General features: G+C 40.6%; 1 protein-coding gene across 2 annotated transcripts in view; it reads right to left on the bottom strand.

Annotated features, from left to right (window-relative positions):
- The window catches only part of LOC120548109 (stromal membrane-associated protein 1-like), a 293,451-nt gene that overhangs the window by 9,347 nt on the left and 263,030 nt on the right, over positions 1–21,074 (bottom strand). For both annotated transcript variants that reach the window (XM_039784116.1, XM_039784117.1), the window contains one exon: positions 10,711–10,903. In XM_039784116.1, the coding sequence (XP_039640050.1) occupies positions 10,711–10,903 (193 nt within the window). The remainder of the gene's footprint in view (positions 1–10,710; positions 10,904–21,074) is intronic.

Raw genomic sequence — 21,074 nt, 5'->3', positions numbered from 1 at the left:
CCTATTTTCCCATGCATTGGTGTCAAAGGGACCAATGTAAACCAAAATCTTTGAAATCTTAAAATGTTGGTCAAGTATTGAGCGAGAACGTTGTAACCAGCAGCCGTGAACCGGGCTGCAATGTAACCCTATAGGTCAAATGTTCAGCATCAGTTAGCGTCCACTAAAAGTGCTGTTTCTGTCACTGACAGGCTCAGATTATTAAGTGTCTGTCAACTTTATGGAAAGGATCCCTACAGAGATAAACCTTTTTGTTAAAGTGTAAGATCCTTTTTGTTTAACATGAAACAGCCCCGAAATCACCATCACCAAACCCACCAGACTCCATGTAGTGTCTCCCCTTAACATGGGCTGCAATGGGAAATTGGCATCACCGATTTCTGTATTTTTCAACACTTTCCACCACTTGGATTTCTTAGGACTTTTTATATGTTATAGAGGAGGCCTTTATGAGACTAAATTAAAAGTTAACAGTTACAGTAACAGTTAAAAGAGTTTCTGTTGCAATTTATGTGTGGGTCATGTTGCATAATGCCTGAACTATTAGCCTGGCAAGGTTTTCTTGGCTTTGATCTCCATCAGCATCTATTTGGATTCAGAGAGGACAATAACGCAGCAGAAAGCGCTTCATGATGATTTCCATTGCTAATCCTCTATACATCTGTGTAATCATGCAGCAATGTAATCAATATGCACAATGAGCCTGCTGTACAAATCTGCTGCCTACTATCTTCCACCATTCAGGAAACATGTAGCACTAATGCTTTCCCACACACTCCAAACATGCTCAGGTTAATATGCGTATGTACTGTATGAACAACCGCCCACACACACACACACACACACACACACACACACACACACACACACACACACACACACACACACACACACACACACACACACACACACACACACACAGTCTTGGCACTTCAGTCTGTTCACATAATAACTGTGAGATGAGTGTGAATCTGCAGACACCTCTCTAGTTTTACTGCTGCAGTGAGACTCCAGTAAGTGGAGCTGCCTGCTATTTCATCTGCCCTTCATCTGACCTTTCATCTGCTTATACTTTCCTCCAGGTTTACGATGCATCTTTCCTCTAATGTATGTGTGAAAGTGTGTAGGCGTGTGTCTCTGTGTGTGTACAAACAGCTACATCTGAGTGTGTGCTCCTGTTGTTATTAGACACTATATGCGTATAGTGTTTGTTTACATTCTGCATATACAACACATTTAAGTGGTTTGACCTGCCAGTCCTCAAATTCAAATAAATGGTAGCTGTTGAGGATATTCACCTCAACAGATGCTGTCACTTCAGTTACACAGATATGGGCTCGGGCATGCTTCAAACCAGGGTTATAATTGGAATTAAAACAACCACTGCAATGATAGAACAGAATAGGAAAATTAGATGTGGACTATTAAATATTAGATCTCTGTCTTCTAAAGCAGTACTAGTAAACGATTTGATATCAGATAATCAAATTGATCTATTCTGTCTTACCGAAACATGGCTGTCCCACGAAGAATATGGCAGTCTAAATGAATCCACTCCTCCCAGTCATATTAATACTAAAATTCCTCAAGCTCTGGCCGAGGAGCGGGAGTTGCAGCCATCTTTGATTCAAGCCTGATAATTAATCCTAAACCTAAACTAAATTCTAACTCATTTGAAAGCCTTGTTCTTAATCTTCTACATCCAACATGGAAAACATTACAGCCAATTATATTTGTTGTTGTTTACCGAGCTCCAGGTCCGTTTTCTGAATTTTTATCTGAATTCTCTGAGTTTTTATCATGTGTAGCCCTTAAATTAGACAAAGTACTTATTGTAGGTGATTTTAATATCCATGTGGACGTTGACAACAATAGCCTTAGTACTGCTTTCAACTCACTACTAGATTCAATTGGTTTCAGTCAGAGTGTGCATAAGGCCACTCACTGTTTTAACCACACCCTCGACCTTGTGCTGGCACATGGCATCGAAATGTAATAGTATTTCCACAGAATCCTTTATTATCAGACCATTCTTTAATAACTTTCGAATTCTTACTACCCGACTATAAGAAATTAGATAAAAGCTTCTACATTGGATGCCTATCTGACAGCGCTATAGGTAATTTTAAGGAAGTTATTCCAACAGCATTTAATTCAGTGCCATACCTTAAAGGGATACTTCACCGATTTAGAATTCAGCTTTGTATCAGTAGAAACCCGGTAGTATTTCTGAATGACCGTTCTTCCCTCCCTCATGTCCCCCTGAGACGAGAGATCTCTGCATTGGGGGTCTGGAAAAAATCTTCTGATGACGTAAAATGGCGATTTTTGCGTCATCGGATGATTTTTTGGCCAGAGGCAAAGGACTACAGCCAGTAGTAGGAGCTACTTCCGCATGTTTTCAAACCGCCCACAGGGGGTTGGACTGCAGAGTCTGGCCGAGGTATTCCGAATGAAAACGACAGGCTCTCTGTTTTCAGCAGCAAACATTTACAACAATTATGTGCATTCAAAGTACCGCACGTGTGTACCACCGGGATACATTGGTACAGATCGGAGAATATGCAGGAAACGTTATTACAGACAGAATACTCGGCACACTACGCGAGCTTCGCCTGCACGGAGACCAGCGGTGTCGCTCGATGCCGCTAGCCGGCTAGGGGATATCCTCATCGGCTAGGTGGAAAGCTAACGCTAGCCAGCCACCTGTCCCATCAATCCTGCTTGCAAGTGTCCGCTCATTAAACAACAAACTGGACAACATCCAACTTCAACGAAACTCCCAACGTGAGTTCAGAGACTGCTGTGTTTTTTTCTGTTGTGGAAACATGCCTGAATAGTGTACCGGACTGTCCAGCTACCAGCCCTGCTATCCCTCCAAGCTAGAGATGCTCTGTCGCCGGGTAAAAGAGGTGGGCTGTGTTAACACGGAGTGGTGCAGAAATGTGGTGATTTGTATCCATTTAACTGCTAACTGCTGGTGGAGTTTGTGAATGTTAAATGCCGACAATTCTACATTCCACGCTAAGTCATGATGAAACGTTTCGTGTACATGGTTGAAATGACAATAAAACATGCTTGAGTTGAGTTGAATGCCTCTGTCTGTCTGTCAAGCGGTAGGCATGGCTTGGGAGTGGATTCATAAAGCAGCGAAGCAGGTGCATTCTGGGATTTGGTGTCTTTCATCCATATAAGCCAAAAACACATTTTCTGGCTTTTCCAGGCTACAAGGCACCAATTTAAAAAAGAATTTTCACATTTCTACTACATAAGTGACCCAATTTAAAGATATATTCAGCTTTCCAGCGGTGAAATATTCCTTTAATACAATAGAGGACTCTTATGTTAACTTTACTCCCTCCCAAATTGATAATTTTGTATATGGTGCTACGGCCTCGCTACGGATGACCTTAGACTCTGTTGCTCCTCTCAAAAAGAAGATGATGAAGCAAAGGAAACTAGCACCTTGGTATAACTCTCAAACTCGCAAATTAAAAAACTTGAAAGCAAATGGCGTTCCACCAATCTGGAAGAATCTCGTTTAGACTGGCAAAATAGTCTGAAAACATATAGGAAGGCCCTCAGAAATGCCAGATCAGCCTATTACTCATCACTAATAGAAGAAAATAAGAACAACCCAAGGTTTCTTTTCAGCACTGTAGCCAGGCTGACAGAGAGTCACAGCTCTATTGAGCCATCTATTCTTATAGCTCTGAGTAGTGACGACTTCATGAGCTTCTTTAATGATAAAATTATAACAATTAGAGATCAAATTCATCACCTCTTGCCCTCAACTTCTAACGGTTCACCTTTAAACGTAGGACCGCTGGAAAGAACGACTAGACCTGACATATACTTAGACTGCTTTTACCCTACAGACCTTCAACAATTAATGTTAAAGGTCTCTTCAACTAAGCCATGTACCTGTCTCTTAGACCCCATCCCAACTAGGCTACTTAAAGAAGTGTTACCCATGGTTAACACTTCATTACTAGATATTATCAATATGTCTTCGTTTACAGGTTATGTACCACAGTCATTTAAAGTAGCTGTGATAATACCGCTTCTGAAAAAACCCACCCTCGATCCTGAGGTCTTAGCCAACTATAGACCTATATCTAATCTTCCCTTTCTCTCCAAGATCCTTAAGAAGGTAGTCGCTAATCAGTTATGTGACTTTCTACATAGCAATAGTTTATTTGAGGATTTTTAGTCAAGATTTAGAATGCATCATAGCACAGAGATGGCACTGTTGAAAATTACTAACGACCTTCTAACAGCTTCAGACAAAGGACTTGTCTCCCTACTTGTCTTACTAGATCTTAGTGCTGCAATCAACACTATTGACAATAGCATCCTGTTACAGAGACTGGAACAATTAGCTGGTATTAAAGGAATTGCACTAAGCTGGTTTAAGTCTTATTTATCTGAATGATCTCAATTTGTTAATGTTAACGATGAATCCTCCAGGCACACTAAAGTTAGCCATGGTGTTCCACAAGGATCAGTGCTTGGACCAATTCTATTCACCTTATATATGCTTCCTATAGGCAATATTATTAGGAAACACTCAATGAACTTTCACTGTTATTTGGATGACACCCAATTATACCTATCAATCAAGCCAGACACAACAAGTCAGTTAGCTAAACTTTAAGCATACAACAAAGGGAACGGCTGTGGCTCATTGGTAGAGCGGTCGCCTGCCAATCGGAAGTTCGATCCCTGGCCCTGCAATCCCATGTCGAAGCGTCCCTCGGCAAGACACGGAGTGTGAATGTTTATCTGATGAGCAGGAGACACCTTGTACGGCAGCCTCGCCCACAGCGTATGAATGTATGTGAATGGTTCCTTTGAGTAGTCATTAAAACAGTCCATTTAAAGATATAAAATCCTGGGTCTGATGTTAAACTCAGACAAAACCAAAGTTATTGTGCTGGGCCCTAAACCCCTCCGAACCTCATAACCTAAATATATAGCAACTCTGGACGGCATTGCCCTCCAATACTACAGTCAGAAATCTAGGAGTTATTTTTGATGAGGATATATCCTTTAACGCCCATTGAGAAACCTCAAGCACAGCCTTTTTTCCCCTTCATAACATTGCCAAAATTAGCAAACATTCAGTCTCAAAACGATGCTGAAAAACTAGTCCATGCATTTGTTACTTCCAGGCTGAACTATTGTAATTCCTTACTATCAGGTTGCTCAAATAAGTCCCTTAAGACTTTCCAGCTGATACAGAATGCTGCAGCGCGTGTTCTGAAAAGAACTAAGAAAAGAGATCATATTTCTCCTGTATTAGGTCGAATGCGCTTTGGCGGGTCAACGGCTATGAAATGTCTGTATCATCACTACGCTGCATTTTTATGAACTATGATCCAGCAGGCTCTGTCTTACACGCTATTACTCAACGAACTGAAGTTAGTAGCATTTAATAACTTCTAATGTGTTTTTCGCCGTGGCGACCGCAATAACAGAGAGTTACCAGCGGAAACACCGGTACCAATACAGGTTTCCCTCTCCTACTTAACAATATACCGCTGTGTTAATAACAATTAAAACTGTAGACAAATGTCAGCAGTTTGGAGTGGCGGCGCTACGTCTCTCTATGTTGCAGGTGAGCCGTGTCAGTGTGAATGGGGGCGGGGCTGCGCGGAGGAGAGATCCAAACACAGGCACGGCTTTACAGAAGGAATGGGTCATGTAACGCGACATTAAACCATATTGATATAAACGGCATCGCTTCGTTCGTGGGGAGGCAGCGGATGCGAGGACGTTAAGGGCACCGGTGCGACCTAGGAAATATCTTAGTCGCACCCTTACAAATTTTGGTGCGCAAATTGGTCGCACTATAGAGCCCTGATATATATATATATATATATATATATTGAAGAGCTCATAGTAACTTATTGTCGCACTAGAGCACTGTGCTCCCAGAATGCAGAGTTACTTGTGGTTCCTAGAGTCTCTAAAAGTAGAATGGGAGCAAGAGCCTTTAGCTATCAGGCTCCATTCCTTTGGAACCAGCTCCAAGTCTGGGTTCGGGGGGCAGACACCGTCGCCACATTTAAGAGTAAATTTAAAACTCACCTCTTTGATAAAGCTTATAGTTAGGGAGTGAGTGGTTGCAGCTGTCGCCGTGGTCCTGCTAGGCACCCTGCTACACCCTTCTATGCCCTGCAACGCTGTGCAGTGCCCTACTACGCCCTGCAACATCCAGCTATGCCCTGCTATGTCATGCTATGTCCTGCTACACCCTGGGTATTTATTGTGACTATAATGGCCACTGTTCATCATACCCCCCACCGGCACCGGCAGACAACCGCCCACCAAGAGCCTGGGTCTGTCCAAGGTTTCTCCCTAAAAGGAAGTTTTACTCACCACTCAAGGTTTCTGCCTAAAAGGGAGTTTTTCCTCGCCACTGTCGCACTAAATGCTTGCTCTTATTGGAATTACTGGAATTGTTGGGTCTAAGTTATAGAGTGTGGTCTAGACCTCCTCTATCTGTTAAGTGTCTCGAGATAACTCTTGTTATGATTTGATACTATAAATAAAATTGAATTGAAACTGAATTCAATTTTCATTTTATTTTTATTTTTATAATGTTTTGGGCATTTTGGCCTTTAATGGATAGGACAATTGCAGACCGGAAATTGGGAAGAGAGAGGGGGGAAGACATGCAGCAAAGGGCCACAGGTTGGATTCAAACCCTGGGCTGCTGCGGTAAGGACTGAGCCTTGGTACATGGCTACACACACTACCAGCTGGGCTCCTAGTTTTGAATTTTCAATTTGTTTTTGAATTCTTTCAATTTAATTTTGGTTTAGTTTTAGTTTGTTATCAGAGTGTGTTTGCTAGTTGTACTTTAGTTTCCGTTTTTTGTTTTTAGAAAGTTTTAGTTTTAGTTTTACAGTAGTTTTAGTTTGTTTTTGTCAGGGTCAGGTATAACAGGAAGCTACATATACACACAAAACACATGTTTGGAGAATAGCAATGATGTTTAATGTTTAATTTCTGTGGTTCAATGTCACAATGAGAGTTGACGGAAATTAATGCTGTCTCCTTTTTTCAGTAGTCATATACAGTATTATAGCTAACTGAAATGATTTACGTTCATTTTCATTTCATTTGTATTAGTTTTTTTAACCTGGCAATATAGTTTCAGTTAACTTTTTCTTGAAGGTTTTAGTTTTTATTTAGTTTCAGTTTACAAAAAATATTTTTCACTGCTTATTTTCATTTAAGTTTTAGTTTACTCTAATAACCCTGCTTCAAACTCATAGTGTGAGCGGGAGATAACTTTGTAAAAATCCGCTCTGCTCTCCATCTAAAATCCTCCCGCAGGCTCGTGCTTCGCTCACATGCTCCTGTCCCAAGCCAAAAAGGTTGGAACCAGTGTTCTACATTTTCATTCTGGGTGCGTCTGCAAAGCTCTTGATCTACGGGTCGATTTTTGTTCCTACCCTCACCTATGGTCATGGCGAAAGAATGAGATCCTGGGTACAAGCGGCCAAAATGGGTTTTCTCAGTTGAGTGGCTGGTGTCTCCCTTAGAGATAGGGTGAGACGCTCATCCGTAAAGGAACTCCGAGTAGAGCCACTGCTCCTTTCTGTTTAAAGCAGCCAGTTGAGGTGATTCGCCTGGGCGCCTCCCCATGGAGGTGTTCCAGGCATGTCCAGCTGGGAGGAGGCCTCGGGGAAGACACAGGACTAGGAACACCTCAGGATTCTCAGTCTGCGCTGATTAATGTGGCTCATTTAATTTTTTTTTTTTCTTTCATGTTTATTAAAATAGGGACAGATGCATCACAGCATTTATAGCTATTGCTTGTTTCCAATGCCCGTCCCTAAAAGGGCTTTTAAACTAAATTTTAATTAAAACAAAAATTAAACAAAGCCACATTAAAATAAATAAAGCAAATATACATGACACATCCATCTCTGGAAAGGGAAGTTTGGGGTCCTCTGCTGGAGTTGCTGCTCCAAAGGCAAATTTCTGTAGCCTCTCGTGTCTTTCCATTGACTTTAGAAGCAAAGGTGCTGCCTTTAAACGTGCCACCCGCGAACAGCTAGCAAGCTGTGAATTACAGTATGAAAGCTTTGGTTGAGCGGCTTGCATTTTGGCAACAATATACCCATAAGCATACCTGTCAAGTTTTGGATTTGAAAATAAGGGAAATTTTCTGGCGCCCACCGCGAGCAGTCCCACCACCCCAACCAAGCTCCAGTATCCCTTACATTTTAAGACAGGTGTACAAGAAAGCTAAAATCACCACTTGATGCAGAATGCTGAAAACATTTACAATTTATAACATTATCTTTACATTTACGTTTTGTTTTCATTCCACACATTCTTTTCATTTCATATTGCTTTTCTTTTACAGTTTTTCTTTTCATTTCACATAACTTTTCTTTACTCTTTTAGTGAGTTATTGTACAAATTTGTTGCAGACTTTGCATTCTTTAAGACTGTTTTGAAAGGAGTGTATTTGTGGGCTGGGCCAGAGTGGTTACAGTTTTTTCCAATTGCTAACACACTAAAATGACATGCATAGCACAATTATTTAAACTGACACACAGAGAGCAAAACCTCTTCTCAAGTCTCCAAAAGTCTAAACACATTTTGCAATTCGAAATGGCCCTTTTTAAATGCACTGAACACGGTTCTCTGCATAAGACACAACAATCTGACATAAAGTCACATGTCTGCCATTTCTAAACACTGCCATTCAAAATGAGACTACATGAGCTAATTGGCCAACATATGCGCCACCTGGCCAAACACCTCAATGCTTTATTGTTACCACTTCAATAGCACTATAAAAAGACCACATGTGAGCACCTCTTTTTTTTCTATATATTTTTTCTGCAATTTTCTTTTTCAGTTTACTGTTTTTGGGAGCATATTTCTGTTCAGTCCTGTGTAAATATATCTGCTGTGCATATTTTGCACTGACTTGTTTGGTTGCAGTTTTTTCCAGTTGCTAACACACTAAAATGACATGCATAGCACAATTATTTAAACTGACACACAGAGAGCAAAACCTCTTCTAAAGTCTCCAAAACTCTAAACACATTTTCTGCTTTACACACATTTTGCAATTCGAAATGGCACTTTTTAAATGCACTGAACACGGTTCTCTGCATAAGACACAACAATCTGACATAAAGTCACATGTCTGCCATTTCAAAACACTGCCATTCAAAATGACACTACATGAGCTTATTGGCCAACATATGCGCCACCAGGCCAAACACCTTACCACTTCAATCAGGAAGTAAGCACTATAAAAAGACCACATGTAAGCACCTCTTTTTTTTCTATATATTTTGTCTGCAATTTTCTTTTTCAGTTTACTGTTTGTTGTGAGCATATTTCTGTTCAGTCCTATGTAAATATATCTGCTGTGCATATCTTGCACTGACTTGTTTGTTGAAAAATAAAAACATAAATGTTTCAACAGCATGTGTATATATCTGCAAATATTTAGATAGATAGATAGATAGATAGATACTTTATTCATCCCGAAGGAAATTTTAGGATCCAGTAGCTTACACAACCTTACAGTAACACAACAAACACATATACACACATATATCACACATACATAAGAATAAAAATAAAAATAAAAATCACGCACAGAAATGCAATGACCATAATAAGATCTGTGCATGTGAACAATCTGACGAATTTTCTACAATTTGAACTATTTTAGTATTATGACACAGCATACTAAAGATGAGAGTGCTTTTCATTATGCACAACAGTGTGTAGTTGGTTAGACAAAAATCTGGTAATATGAATGAAGAGTGTGCCATGTGGTGCAAAAGTTTGATTTTGATAATGCTATATGTAGTTTAGGTTGCAGTGCTTCATTTTACAGGATATATATGGTATTTTGCAGTTTGGGTGTGTGGTTTTGTGAATTGTGTTAAGTATTTTGATAAAACCACATTAGTTTGCAAAATTGTGTTTTAGCAATTGGAAAAAACTGTAATTTTACATGAGAGTAGAGCGCAAACAGTTCTGTGGTCTAACGTCATTCTCTGTAACAATCTTTCGTACCATGCTAAACACCCTTTCTGAACTTGCATTGCTATGTGGAATGCATAGTAAAGCCTTCATAAGTTTTGGCAGCGCACCGTCTCTGTCGTAGCGTCCATCATCCGTCTCTGTTTTTTTCTTTTTTTTCCCTGCGTTGTCACTCATCATATGACCTCACACACTAAACTCGCGACAACTGCCACCTACAGTACCTGTAGTAGGCTACTGCCTACTGCAGATGGAAGTTATCGTGAGGCTAGTGACAGAGCTCAGATTGGGAATGTTTTTTTTTTTTTACTCCGCGCAGGGCCGGGCTATTATTATTTTTTAATAACGCAGGTTATATTTACGGGAAAATACTAATACAGGAGGACGGCGGGAAAAAAGGGTAAAATACGGGACTTTCCCGGCCAAAACGGGATACTTGACAGGTATGCCCATAAGCCTTTGCACGTTGGGGTTGTTTCCTGTAGTTGAACAGATTAAAGGAATATTTGCTTACGAGTTTAAATAAACTGCTGCTAATTACTTTTCTGTGAACACATTCTAGCTGGTAAGTTCCTGGACATAAATATGTAGATCCTGGATAAGAGGATCAAGCTCCAGCGACTAGATATAGATGACGAAGTGTTAATAAAAATGCTGTGAGTGAGTGCGCGTTACCTTGTCCTGGAGCAGGCTGTTGCTGGCTCTGCGGCTGACTGGCCACTGAGCTGCTGGCGTACAGAGACAGGATGGAGTCTTTAGATAAAAGCTTCTTCTCCTCCGCCTTCGTGGTGGTAGTGGTGGAGGTAGAGGAGGAGGAAGAGGACGAGGTGGAGGGGTCCGCCTGTGGAGGTGCTGGACTGGAACCAGACTGTCAGGTAGACAGAAGGGGGGGTGAAGACATATGTCAGGTCAATGTCAATGTCAATTTTATTTGTATAGCACCTTTGATTACACGTAGTGCTTCAGGATATTTAGTTTCATCGTCTACATTGCCATGTGCGCATGTGCGATAGTCACATCGCAGGACGTGCGATGTTAACGCAACAACTTTTTGGCTGCTTGATAGAAAAGTAAACTTTCACCGTTCTCCTTTTTCATGATTGTTACCAGCCGACCCTTTATGACAGGTGGCCATGTAGCCAACGTGTGTGTGACGTAACGTTAGTCCGACGGAGTTTGTTATGGGAAGTGAGGCTCTCCTGTGCATGCAGGCTCTGGAGGCACAATGAACCACTAATCACAATCAATGTTGATCAAGTTATTGAAGAACCAACGCAGGCCCCAAACTGAAATTTAGAGGAAGCAACATGCAAGCATTTTTAATATCATTGACTTTAGCCTGGATTGATAGGATTATATGAATACAATGTCACATCCAAAATCAGATCAGAAGAGTAGTCACAGCGCTTACTTGCTTTGGTGTTTTTAAAGCAAGTTCAACAAAGAATGGTTCACATAAGAAAAGTTCCTTTTTCATTTTTATTTTCTATGTAGATGCACTCCCCAACAAAATCACTCCAGTAGTCGACAATGATTTGTTATTTCCAAATGGAGCTATTTATGTCATCTTGTAAAAAATTACAGTCTTTTTTTCATATCCCAATATACAGTATATCGCAGGGAAAACAAATATCGCAATATCAGTTTTTTCCCCAATAGCGTGCAGCCCTAATTAATAATAATAGTGCTTTACATTAAAAAAACAGCATACACATTAAAACAAAGCATGAATAGAAATAGGAATACACAACAAGACAATCATCAAAAACAAACAAGACATACAAGTGCGACCATACAAATGCGTACACAGACACACACCGAACATACACATACTGTAATTAAACAAATGCCTGAGAAATAAAAAGGTTTTGAGTTTGCATGCTTTCAGGTAATTGTTGTATACTTGAAATGTCACAGGAACATTATTTTTGAAGCTGGGTAGGCTACTGTTTGTATGTATTATTGGCCATTATTAGAATAAGGAAATTTACAGTTAAACATTTTTTTCTACAAAACCCTTTTTCCCCATTTTACAAAAGAATTGCAATTCTCAAATGTTTAATGCTGTCTAAACACAAGCAGGCATACAAGAACATTAACAAAATAAAACAGTTTTAAAGGCAAAATAAATAGTGAGTATGGCTTTACACAGCATTCAAAGTTTGATTGTGATACGCTCTCTGACCAGACAAAAATGCAAAATCGAGTGCTGTAGAAGCAGCGAGATATGTGAGTGCATGTCACAGCCTGAGACAACCAGCACAACACGTAATATCTGTAGTTCATCTCCTCACAGTTTACTCTGCCTTCTCATTTAGTCCTCTACTTCATGTTTTCATGTTGTTTTTTGTTTTTGTCTTTGCACTTACGATACATATACGATATACTGTTGTTGTTTTCTTGTTTTTGTTTTTAAATTTATATAGGTTAGTTTACTCAATGAATTGTATGTATGTATTTTTTCTCATCTTATTATCCTTAATGCTTTGCCAATATTGTTCTTCTGACATTCATGCCAATAAAGCAATTTCAATTGAATTGAGAGAGAAAGAGAGAAAGCATGCAGTGGTGGCCCAGCGTGCTAGAGAGTAAATGAAGAGGGGGAGTGCCGTACAAAGCAGTATATCAGAGCAATAAAATAGTCTTTTCTCATTGTTTTGCAGGGATTATATTCTAAAGCAGTAATAAAAACCCACACACCTCTGCAGAAGGTGCCACATTGTCGGATTCTGAGTGAAATCAGAGCTTCATCCTGTCTGTTTCTGTGTGTCACTTGTACATCGATACGAGACGTTGAGGGGCAAAGCAGCGTTTGGGAATAAGAACGGGCTGCACATCCTGCACGCGGTTATTGGCTGGGGGTTACACACCCACGTGTGGCCTTAAGGCTATTTGCTGACGCCCATAAACGTCCCGAACACAGCAAAATAGGAAGAAAAGAGGACATACAGGCAGAGGACAGGGTATCTGCAGATACAGAGTCATAAGCAGTAGCACACATAATCTGCATCTGCAGAATTTTAAACAAATTAAATGAATAAAAATAAAACTCAGAATGTTAACACATCTCTACATAAAGCAGAAAACGCAGTCTGCTATATATCATAGATTTTCATTCTGCATGACCGCTTAAAACTCCGTTTGGGTCTGGTCATAACTGACAATTGAAAGGAATTATGTGTTAGTCTATACATTGTTTTTCGAGGAAAGCCCTGCATATTATACCTTTAAGTTGGCAAACATTTGATTGAAACCCAGAGCTATTACACCAAAAAATAAGCAAACAGGAATACAAATCTGACCAGACACCCAATGCCAACTCTTGGTACCTACAGTTATCGATCAGTACCAAAAAGGTTCCTTTGTCTGTCCCTAAATTACTTCATGTTGTTTAACAATTAACTCATCTTTCTCTTGGATTGCTCATTTGGAGTCACAAACATCCATTAGCTAAGTTTGACAGTTGGTGCATGTTTTTGCTCATCATATTGGTCTTAAGGTTATACAGGTAACACATAAAAACTGTGTATACAGACTGGGAGTATATTCGCTCATGCATAACGTATATATCAGGGTGAGAAAAAATGAGACAAGACAGGAGAACAGGAGAGAGGCGAAAGGAAGAGACAAGATAAAAATAAGAGGGAAAAGAGCAAGAGCTGAATAAAGGATGGGAGCGAAAAGAACGGTGGAGACAATAGAGGAGAAGCATTGTCACTGTAAGTGAGACAGATGACATTAATTAGGCCGCTGCAAAGAGAGGTAGACATGAACAGTTGCAGACAGGACACACACATACCTACACACAGACAGTCTCGCTCTCATGCACCTTCTAATTAAAAAAACTAAAAACTTTGAGGCACACACCCATTATGTCTAATGGATGGAGCTGCCAGAAAAGTAACACCTGCTTAAGAGCTCTGTACAGGTGTGCGTGCGTGTTTGTGTGTGTGTGTGTGTGTGTGTGTGTGTGTAGTGAGGTGACAGAGAATGGAGAGAGAAAAGGAGAGGCGATAGTCAGCTGGACTTCATGAATAAGATAATGTGAGACTGTGATAAAGAGTGGCTTCTGCAACACAAACACACACACACACACACACACACACACACACACACACACACACACACACACACACACACAGGTGAAAAAATGCACTGAATTCTTTTAGTCACACACAATCACAAATTTAATACTCAAGTGTACACGCATACAAACACACAAAGGTTGGAGAGTGTGTTTTTGCTGCTTAGCAGGCAGTGCTGCTCCCCTCCGTCTCTCTCTGCTGACTTCCTTTGGCTGGAGGAGGGAAGGAAGGAGGAGATAGTGGAAGTAAGGAGGAGACAGACAGGAGGGAAGAATGGAGAAGAAAACGAGGGACAGAGGAAGCGACTCAAGGAAAGGTCAGAAGAAGGGATAAATAAAAGGAGGAGGTAGGTGGGTAGGATGCAAAAGGAAGAGGAAAAGAGGAAGGAGAGAATTTGAAGACTGAAAATAAAGACACAGACAAGGAGCGAATTAAAGCTGCAAAGATTAATCGACTAATCAACTAGATTTCAACTATTAAAATAATCGCCAACTATTTTGATAATTGATTAATCGATTTGAGTCATTTTCACGAAAAATTCTCTGATTGCAGCTTCTCAAATGTGAATATTTTCTAGTTTCTTCTCTCCTCTGTGACAGTAAACTGAATATCTTTGAGTTGAGAACATTTGAGGACATCATCTCGGGCTTTGGGAAACACTTATCGACATGTTTCACATTTTATAGAACAAACAAAAAAGAAAAAAATTGACAGATTAATGGACCATGAAAATAATCGTTAGTTGCAACCCTAGAGAGGATGAGAATCCTGCCAACACCCAGTTAAGATGAGTCAGGTATTGACGGCGGCAGGATGGACCTTCTTACCTATTAATAGCTGCGGCACATCAGCATAACGTCTCCTGATTAGAGGAGCGAATGGAAGGTGAGAACAGGCAGCAAACTGTCCTCACGTGATTCGTCTGACGTCAGCGAGATACATGACATGACTTAATCAAGAGGCTGAGGCCATTTCCTGCTAAGCGTGTTTGCAAAGTTAGAAAAACACACTTAACAGACTTGAAATCCCCCAAACTGCAGTAATTGGCAGCCATTCAGCCTCCTTCGAGACATATTTGTAGAATGGACGCCGTGACTCAGTCAGAGTCTGACAGCTCTGTGATAATACCATCATCCACAGTGGGAGCTGCAACATGTGGAGCCTGTGGAATATTACCCAATAACCCCTTGGATATGAAGTTTTTAGGTCTCTTTATTCAAATGGAAATGTATTTTGCAATTGTCAATTCAATATGCAAAGTTTCAATGCAATCCTCAATTCGGTTATTTTGACTAAACATTAGAATGAAACCTTAATCAATTGCCTTTAATTTTGCCATGTTTTTTTGGTCTCTTCATTCAATTGGCAATTCTATGTGCCAGCTAAACAGCGACCCCAGTCTATTGCATTAACATTTACTTGGTCACCGCGCTTTTTTGGCCACTTTATTCAATTGGCAATGCAAATGCAATTCCATGTGCCAGTTAAACAGCGACCCCAGTCTATTGTATTAACATTTATCCCACAGTCACATTAGCTACAAGAGACAGAGACAAAGCGACAGGCTACCAATCATTTTCAATGGGAGTGGCCGTTTGCCAGCGACAAGCGACGAGCTCGCCGCTGCCACGAGCAAGGCGGGGCCAAAATAGACAAGAAGTCTATTTTATGCAAATGTGGAGCGATGCGACAAAGCGACAGCCAATCGGAGTGAAGGGGCAGCGTGACGTAGGTCAGTGGCTCGAGTCGAAGAAAATAATTCAAGATGGCGGAAAACGCTTCAGGACATCGTATTTCTGTATATATTTGATATGTTTGGCATTTTATCTCATATATTTTGTTACTTTTATCGAGAAATAAATACTTTTAAATCCAAAAACATCGTCCTTGTGACTTAACAATACCTCTGAAGTAACTTTTAAGACGTGCTTGAAGGTAGCACCGGAGAATTTCTGTTTACTGTTGCCAAGCAACCAGGAGTAGGCTAGGCACGCCCAGGAGCGCCCACAAGCGAGTGCATGTCGCTCTCTTTTGTAGCTAATGTGACTGTGGGGTTACTTGGTCACTGCGCTTTTTTGGTCTCTTTATTCAATTGGCAATGCAAATGCAATGTCTCGTCAAGGCAGGGCTTCAGTTAGGACGTCATTTCCTTGTTTACTGACTGACTTACTGGCTTCAACTCAAATCCAGTCGTCAATGCCAGTAAAGGCCACTTCTGCTCTCCTTGTTCGGTAAGTTTAACGTCATTCCTTAGATAACGTCCATACTGTCTGTTCAGCCTAGACTTTAGGCATTACAGGTAGTTTATTGAAGTAAGACCGTTGTTGGTTTTTCTGTGTTTATTTACATGATGAGGCATTACAATTAGCAGCAGTTAGTAGCTTGCTAACAATCTAGGTAACACAAGCAAAGTAACTTTGCTAAAGTTAGCTATGTTTAGTGCCGGTTGCTCATTAATTTACAAAGCTAGTGACAACAGTAAAGGCAGAAAAATGTCTGAGGTAAACACACAAGCATTTAAACCCCTTATTAACCTGACACCAGTCAGGGAAGCGTCATGGGAAGCCTTTAGCCAACTGTAACGTTATGTACTATCATTCTATAGCCTGTCAAGAGTAAGTCATACACTTTCGTGATGTTCTTATGTATTTATTGCTTACCATATGCACAGTAAAAAAAAAAGAAATTGGTTGTCTAAAATGTAAACAGCAACAGCATATTAATTAAGCTATAATGTAAAGACTTAACACAAAACGTTTTTGTGCAAATACATTTTCTTGATGTGAGGAAACCCAGGCTGAAGCAGTGGATGTTGAACATAAGGAGGAAGAAAAATTACTACTGGGAAATGCTCTTTATTTACATGATTTATTTAAATCAAAACATCATGAACAATATGAAGCTAAATAAGAGAGCTGTGTCAAACAAATGAAATGTTCCAATTTCAAAGTGTGGGTATGTACAGTATGTATGTTACTCTACACACATGATGGTTCTCCATTCACCTGGTATGACAAGCTGTTATATATGACACATTGCCATTATTCATCTTCTCATTTAAGTGTCATAATTTAAAAGGATATGTATCCTGACGGTGACAACTGAATGACCACATACAAAACCTGATGTACTGAATCCATCTGCACGTGGAGAAGGGAGACCACATCGGCATCTTTCTCTGTTCTTAAAAGACCTTATTAATATGATGCTTCAATCAACTTACGTACAATTCAGCCTTACTGATGTAAGAAAGTTTCAAGTTGTTGTTAATGACTTTTACTTGCTTAACTTTAGCTATGTTTACATGAGGTAAAGATAAAGGGAGATTTTAGTTGGCTATGGTAAACAATAGTCTAGCTAGAGTGAATGAGTGAAATACAAGAAATAACTAACCTAGTTAGCTATCCGAAGTTCTCTATTCTTTGCCAGTAATATAGCATGCTATCTCTATAGTATTAAAAACAATATCAGTCCCCACCGTTATATCCTTCAATTCATTGAGCAGATGGATACTGGAAGATATTTTGAGAGGGAGTGAGGGAGGGAGGGAGGGAGAGAGAGAGAGAGAGAGAGAGAGAGAGAGAGAGAGAGAGAGAGAGAGAGAGAGAGAGAGAGAGAGAGAGAGAAAAAAAAAAAAAAAAGGAGAAAAAAAAAAAAAAAAAAAAGAGAGAGAGAGAGAAAGGAGGGAGGGAGAAGCAGGAGTTTGGCAGGGCAGCTGATTTTGAGGGAAGCGGCTTGATTGAGGTCAGTAACGTTAGTGGTCTACAGCAATGGTTCTTAAAGTGTGGTCCAGGGACCCCCACGGGTCCTTGAGGGGGTTCCAGGGGGTCCCCAGCAAAAAGTTAAATAACTTATTTTCAGATAGATAGACTCATTCATAGTCTTTCTTTAATAAAACATCTAAAAGCAAAAATCCTATTAGATGGGGACCATTGGACAAAATCTAATCTAGTTTCTGTCAGTTCAGGGGTCCTTGATGTCAAAAGGTTTGAGAACCACTGGTCTACAGGGCTAAAAAAGTCTGGGATGTTTTGTTTTCTTCTAACAACAGGCATTTGTTGGCAGGTCTAGACACCAAGGCATAGCCTAAACAAAATTATTTCATTATATTTATTATATATGCTATATTCTGACCAACTTAACTTTCTGCATTCATTTGCTGTAATAAATTATGTAGATGTTTTAGGCTAGGCTATACATGAGCATACATACTAGGGTTGCACGATATTGACAAAATGTGATATTGCGATATCGATTATGAATATTGCGATACAGATATTAATTTAGATATTTTTAAACATATGTAAAATTACATAAGTTATGGGAAAACACATCAAAATAGATTGATAACAAATTAAACAAGTTTTGTTACAACACTAGGTTTATTTCAACTGTCATACTGGACTGGTACAACATGAATGAATAAATAACGACCATGTCTACAGAACAGGACATGTTTTACATGTTAGTGTAATAATCACCTTATTTTTAATCTATTGATACGTGTTCACGGGGACATTTTTGTCGTTTGTTTCGTGGTGGCCAGCACGAAATGGTCTATACGGAGATTAACGGGGAAAGCAAATGCCACACCCCGGGGGAGGACGCCTCACACGCCGGGAGACTGTTGCGGGGGAAGCGCGACAATTACGGGATGGCGGAGGTTGGGTTTAGGAAAAAAACAATGGGGAAAGGACGCCTCACATGCCGGGAAACGGCCGCGGGGAAAGGACGCCTTACACGCCAGGACACGGCCCGCGGGGAAAGGACGCCTCACACGGCGGGAGACGGCCGCAAAACACCGGAGAAACGACGCCTCACACGCCGGGAAACTGCCGTGGGGGAGGACGCCTCACACGCCGGGACACGGCCGCGGGGAAAGGACGCCTCACACGCCGGGACACGGCCGCAGGGAACACGTGACAATAACGGGAAGGTTAATGGGGAAACAAAACGCCACACGTGGGACGCGGTAAGGAAAAAAACAACGGGGAAAGGAAGCCTCACACGCCGGGAGACGGCCGTGGGGAACACGCGACAATAACAGGACGGTTAATGGGGAAACAAAACACCACACGCGGGACGCGATCCCCGGCCTCCTGGGTGAAAGTCCGGAATTGTTTGACCCATCCACCACTCCAACTAACCTCCTTACGCGGATTTTCGGCATTTAATACTACTCACTACCGTAGACGTGCTGTGACCACGACATATGCTTCCCATTTAAATACATTAGTTTACATTTTCGTCCTGGACACCACGACACAAACGACAAAAACGCCCCCGTGAACACGTATCTATAGATTAAAATAACGTGACCATTTGACGTACTGCCATGAGACTGGGTTGCTTATCAACAGCTTACATGATAAAGTATGGAACAATGGATATTTATTATTTTATTCTTTCTAGTACTGTTATTTGTCATGGTACACTGACCTCTGTTTGTCTGTTTTACTGATTTGTGCTGGACCTGACATTTTGGATGTTGACATGACACTTGGGTAAAATAATTCAAGCGAATAAAGCTGGTGAAACTGTGTTTCCATCCAACGGCTTTGAAAAACCTGTGCGTAATGACGTCACATGCTGTTTTGCGGTCAAATTGGTATATTGAATTGATTTGAGACATTTTATGGTGTTTCCATTCATTTTCGTACTGAATTGCACAACATTCAAGCTGACATTTGTGAACAAAGATTTGCCAGACAAAATGGATCGCGCCATCAACCTACAAATGATTCATATTGCACAAGTCGTAATAGTGTTTATGTGCCAGCTGATAGCAACATATCAAGCTATAATAAGAAAACAACGAAACTATCAACACATTGCTATGATGATGCAGATGCGTAAATGCCCGAAGACAATGGAGGCGGCCTGTGGTGTTTCCCACACCACAGGCCAAGAGCGCTCCAAACTGGCTCTGGAAGATTGTGGTTTAGAGACACTTTAGAGCATTTTCGGATTTGACATGTTGTTTAATTTTCTTGGCCCGTCCCTTGACCCAGCCTTGAAGGCTGCAGGGATTTTGTCAATAGAAAGGTCTGGCCATCAATCGTACTACAGGCTGTAATTGACGGTCGTTGCATCTTAAGGCACATTTGCGTCGGCACTCCCAGTAGTGCGCATTGGGCGCGGTCTTCACCACTTCTGACCTGTACAGGTGCTTCTTTTTAACCATAAAACTGAAACCTGAAACTCGCAATTCATTATTTATTCGGCAAATAACGTTTCCATCAGCTTTTATCGCATAAGCTGTATATCAATCAAGAGAAAATCCAATTAACCCAAACATATAAACTTTGAGTCGATTTTCATGAAATTCAATTGAATTTTACTGTTTCCATAAGCCATTTTTCTTTCGATATCACTTAATTTGCATAAAAACGTGTGGATGGAAACATAGCTACCAATTCAACCACTCTACTGTGCAGTAACAGTAGTTAGTGTAATTAAATATTTTTTTTGTCTTATTTGACCTGGAACTTATCTAATAGAGAGAGGAATTAGGTATGGTATTACTTTATCACACATTTACACGAGCAGATGGATATACTCATAGCCTACAGAATAACTCAGCAGGAGCACAGTCTGGCCTAAGTAAGTTCCACCCATGCAGCTTTGATGTATCTAAAAGCTAACATTAGAGTAACGTTTGTAAGTAAGAGTTTGCAAGGGAAAATTGTGCATAGCCTGGGGTCTAAGCCCCCCATCTTTCAATCCTAGTGACGTCCCTGAGTATTAGCTAAATTTGCTTTAAAAGGACAGTGAAGCAGTCCTGCAGATTTCTTGCCAAAGCCAAACTGGTGGCACACACATAAAATGCAGTGATATGTCAGTCTGACCTCACTTCTAAAGGAGAAATACAAAGCAGAGCATGTCACATGTGCGTTTATGCTTTTCTTTGTCTTTCTCAGTCACTCTCTCTCTCTCACACACACACACACACAC

This window comes from Perca fluviatilis, chromosome 19, assembly GCF_010015445.1.
Source record: "Perca fluviatilis chromosome 19, GENO_Pfluv_1.0, whole genome shotgun sequence".
Taxonomy (NCBI): Eukaryota; Metazoa; Chordata; class Actinopteri; order Perciformes; family Percidae; genus Perca; species Perca fluviatilis.
The sequence above is the reverse complement of the archived record's forward strand: the minus strand, read 5'-3'. Positions and strand labels throughout refer to the sequence as shown.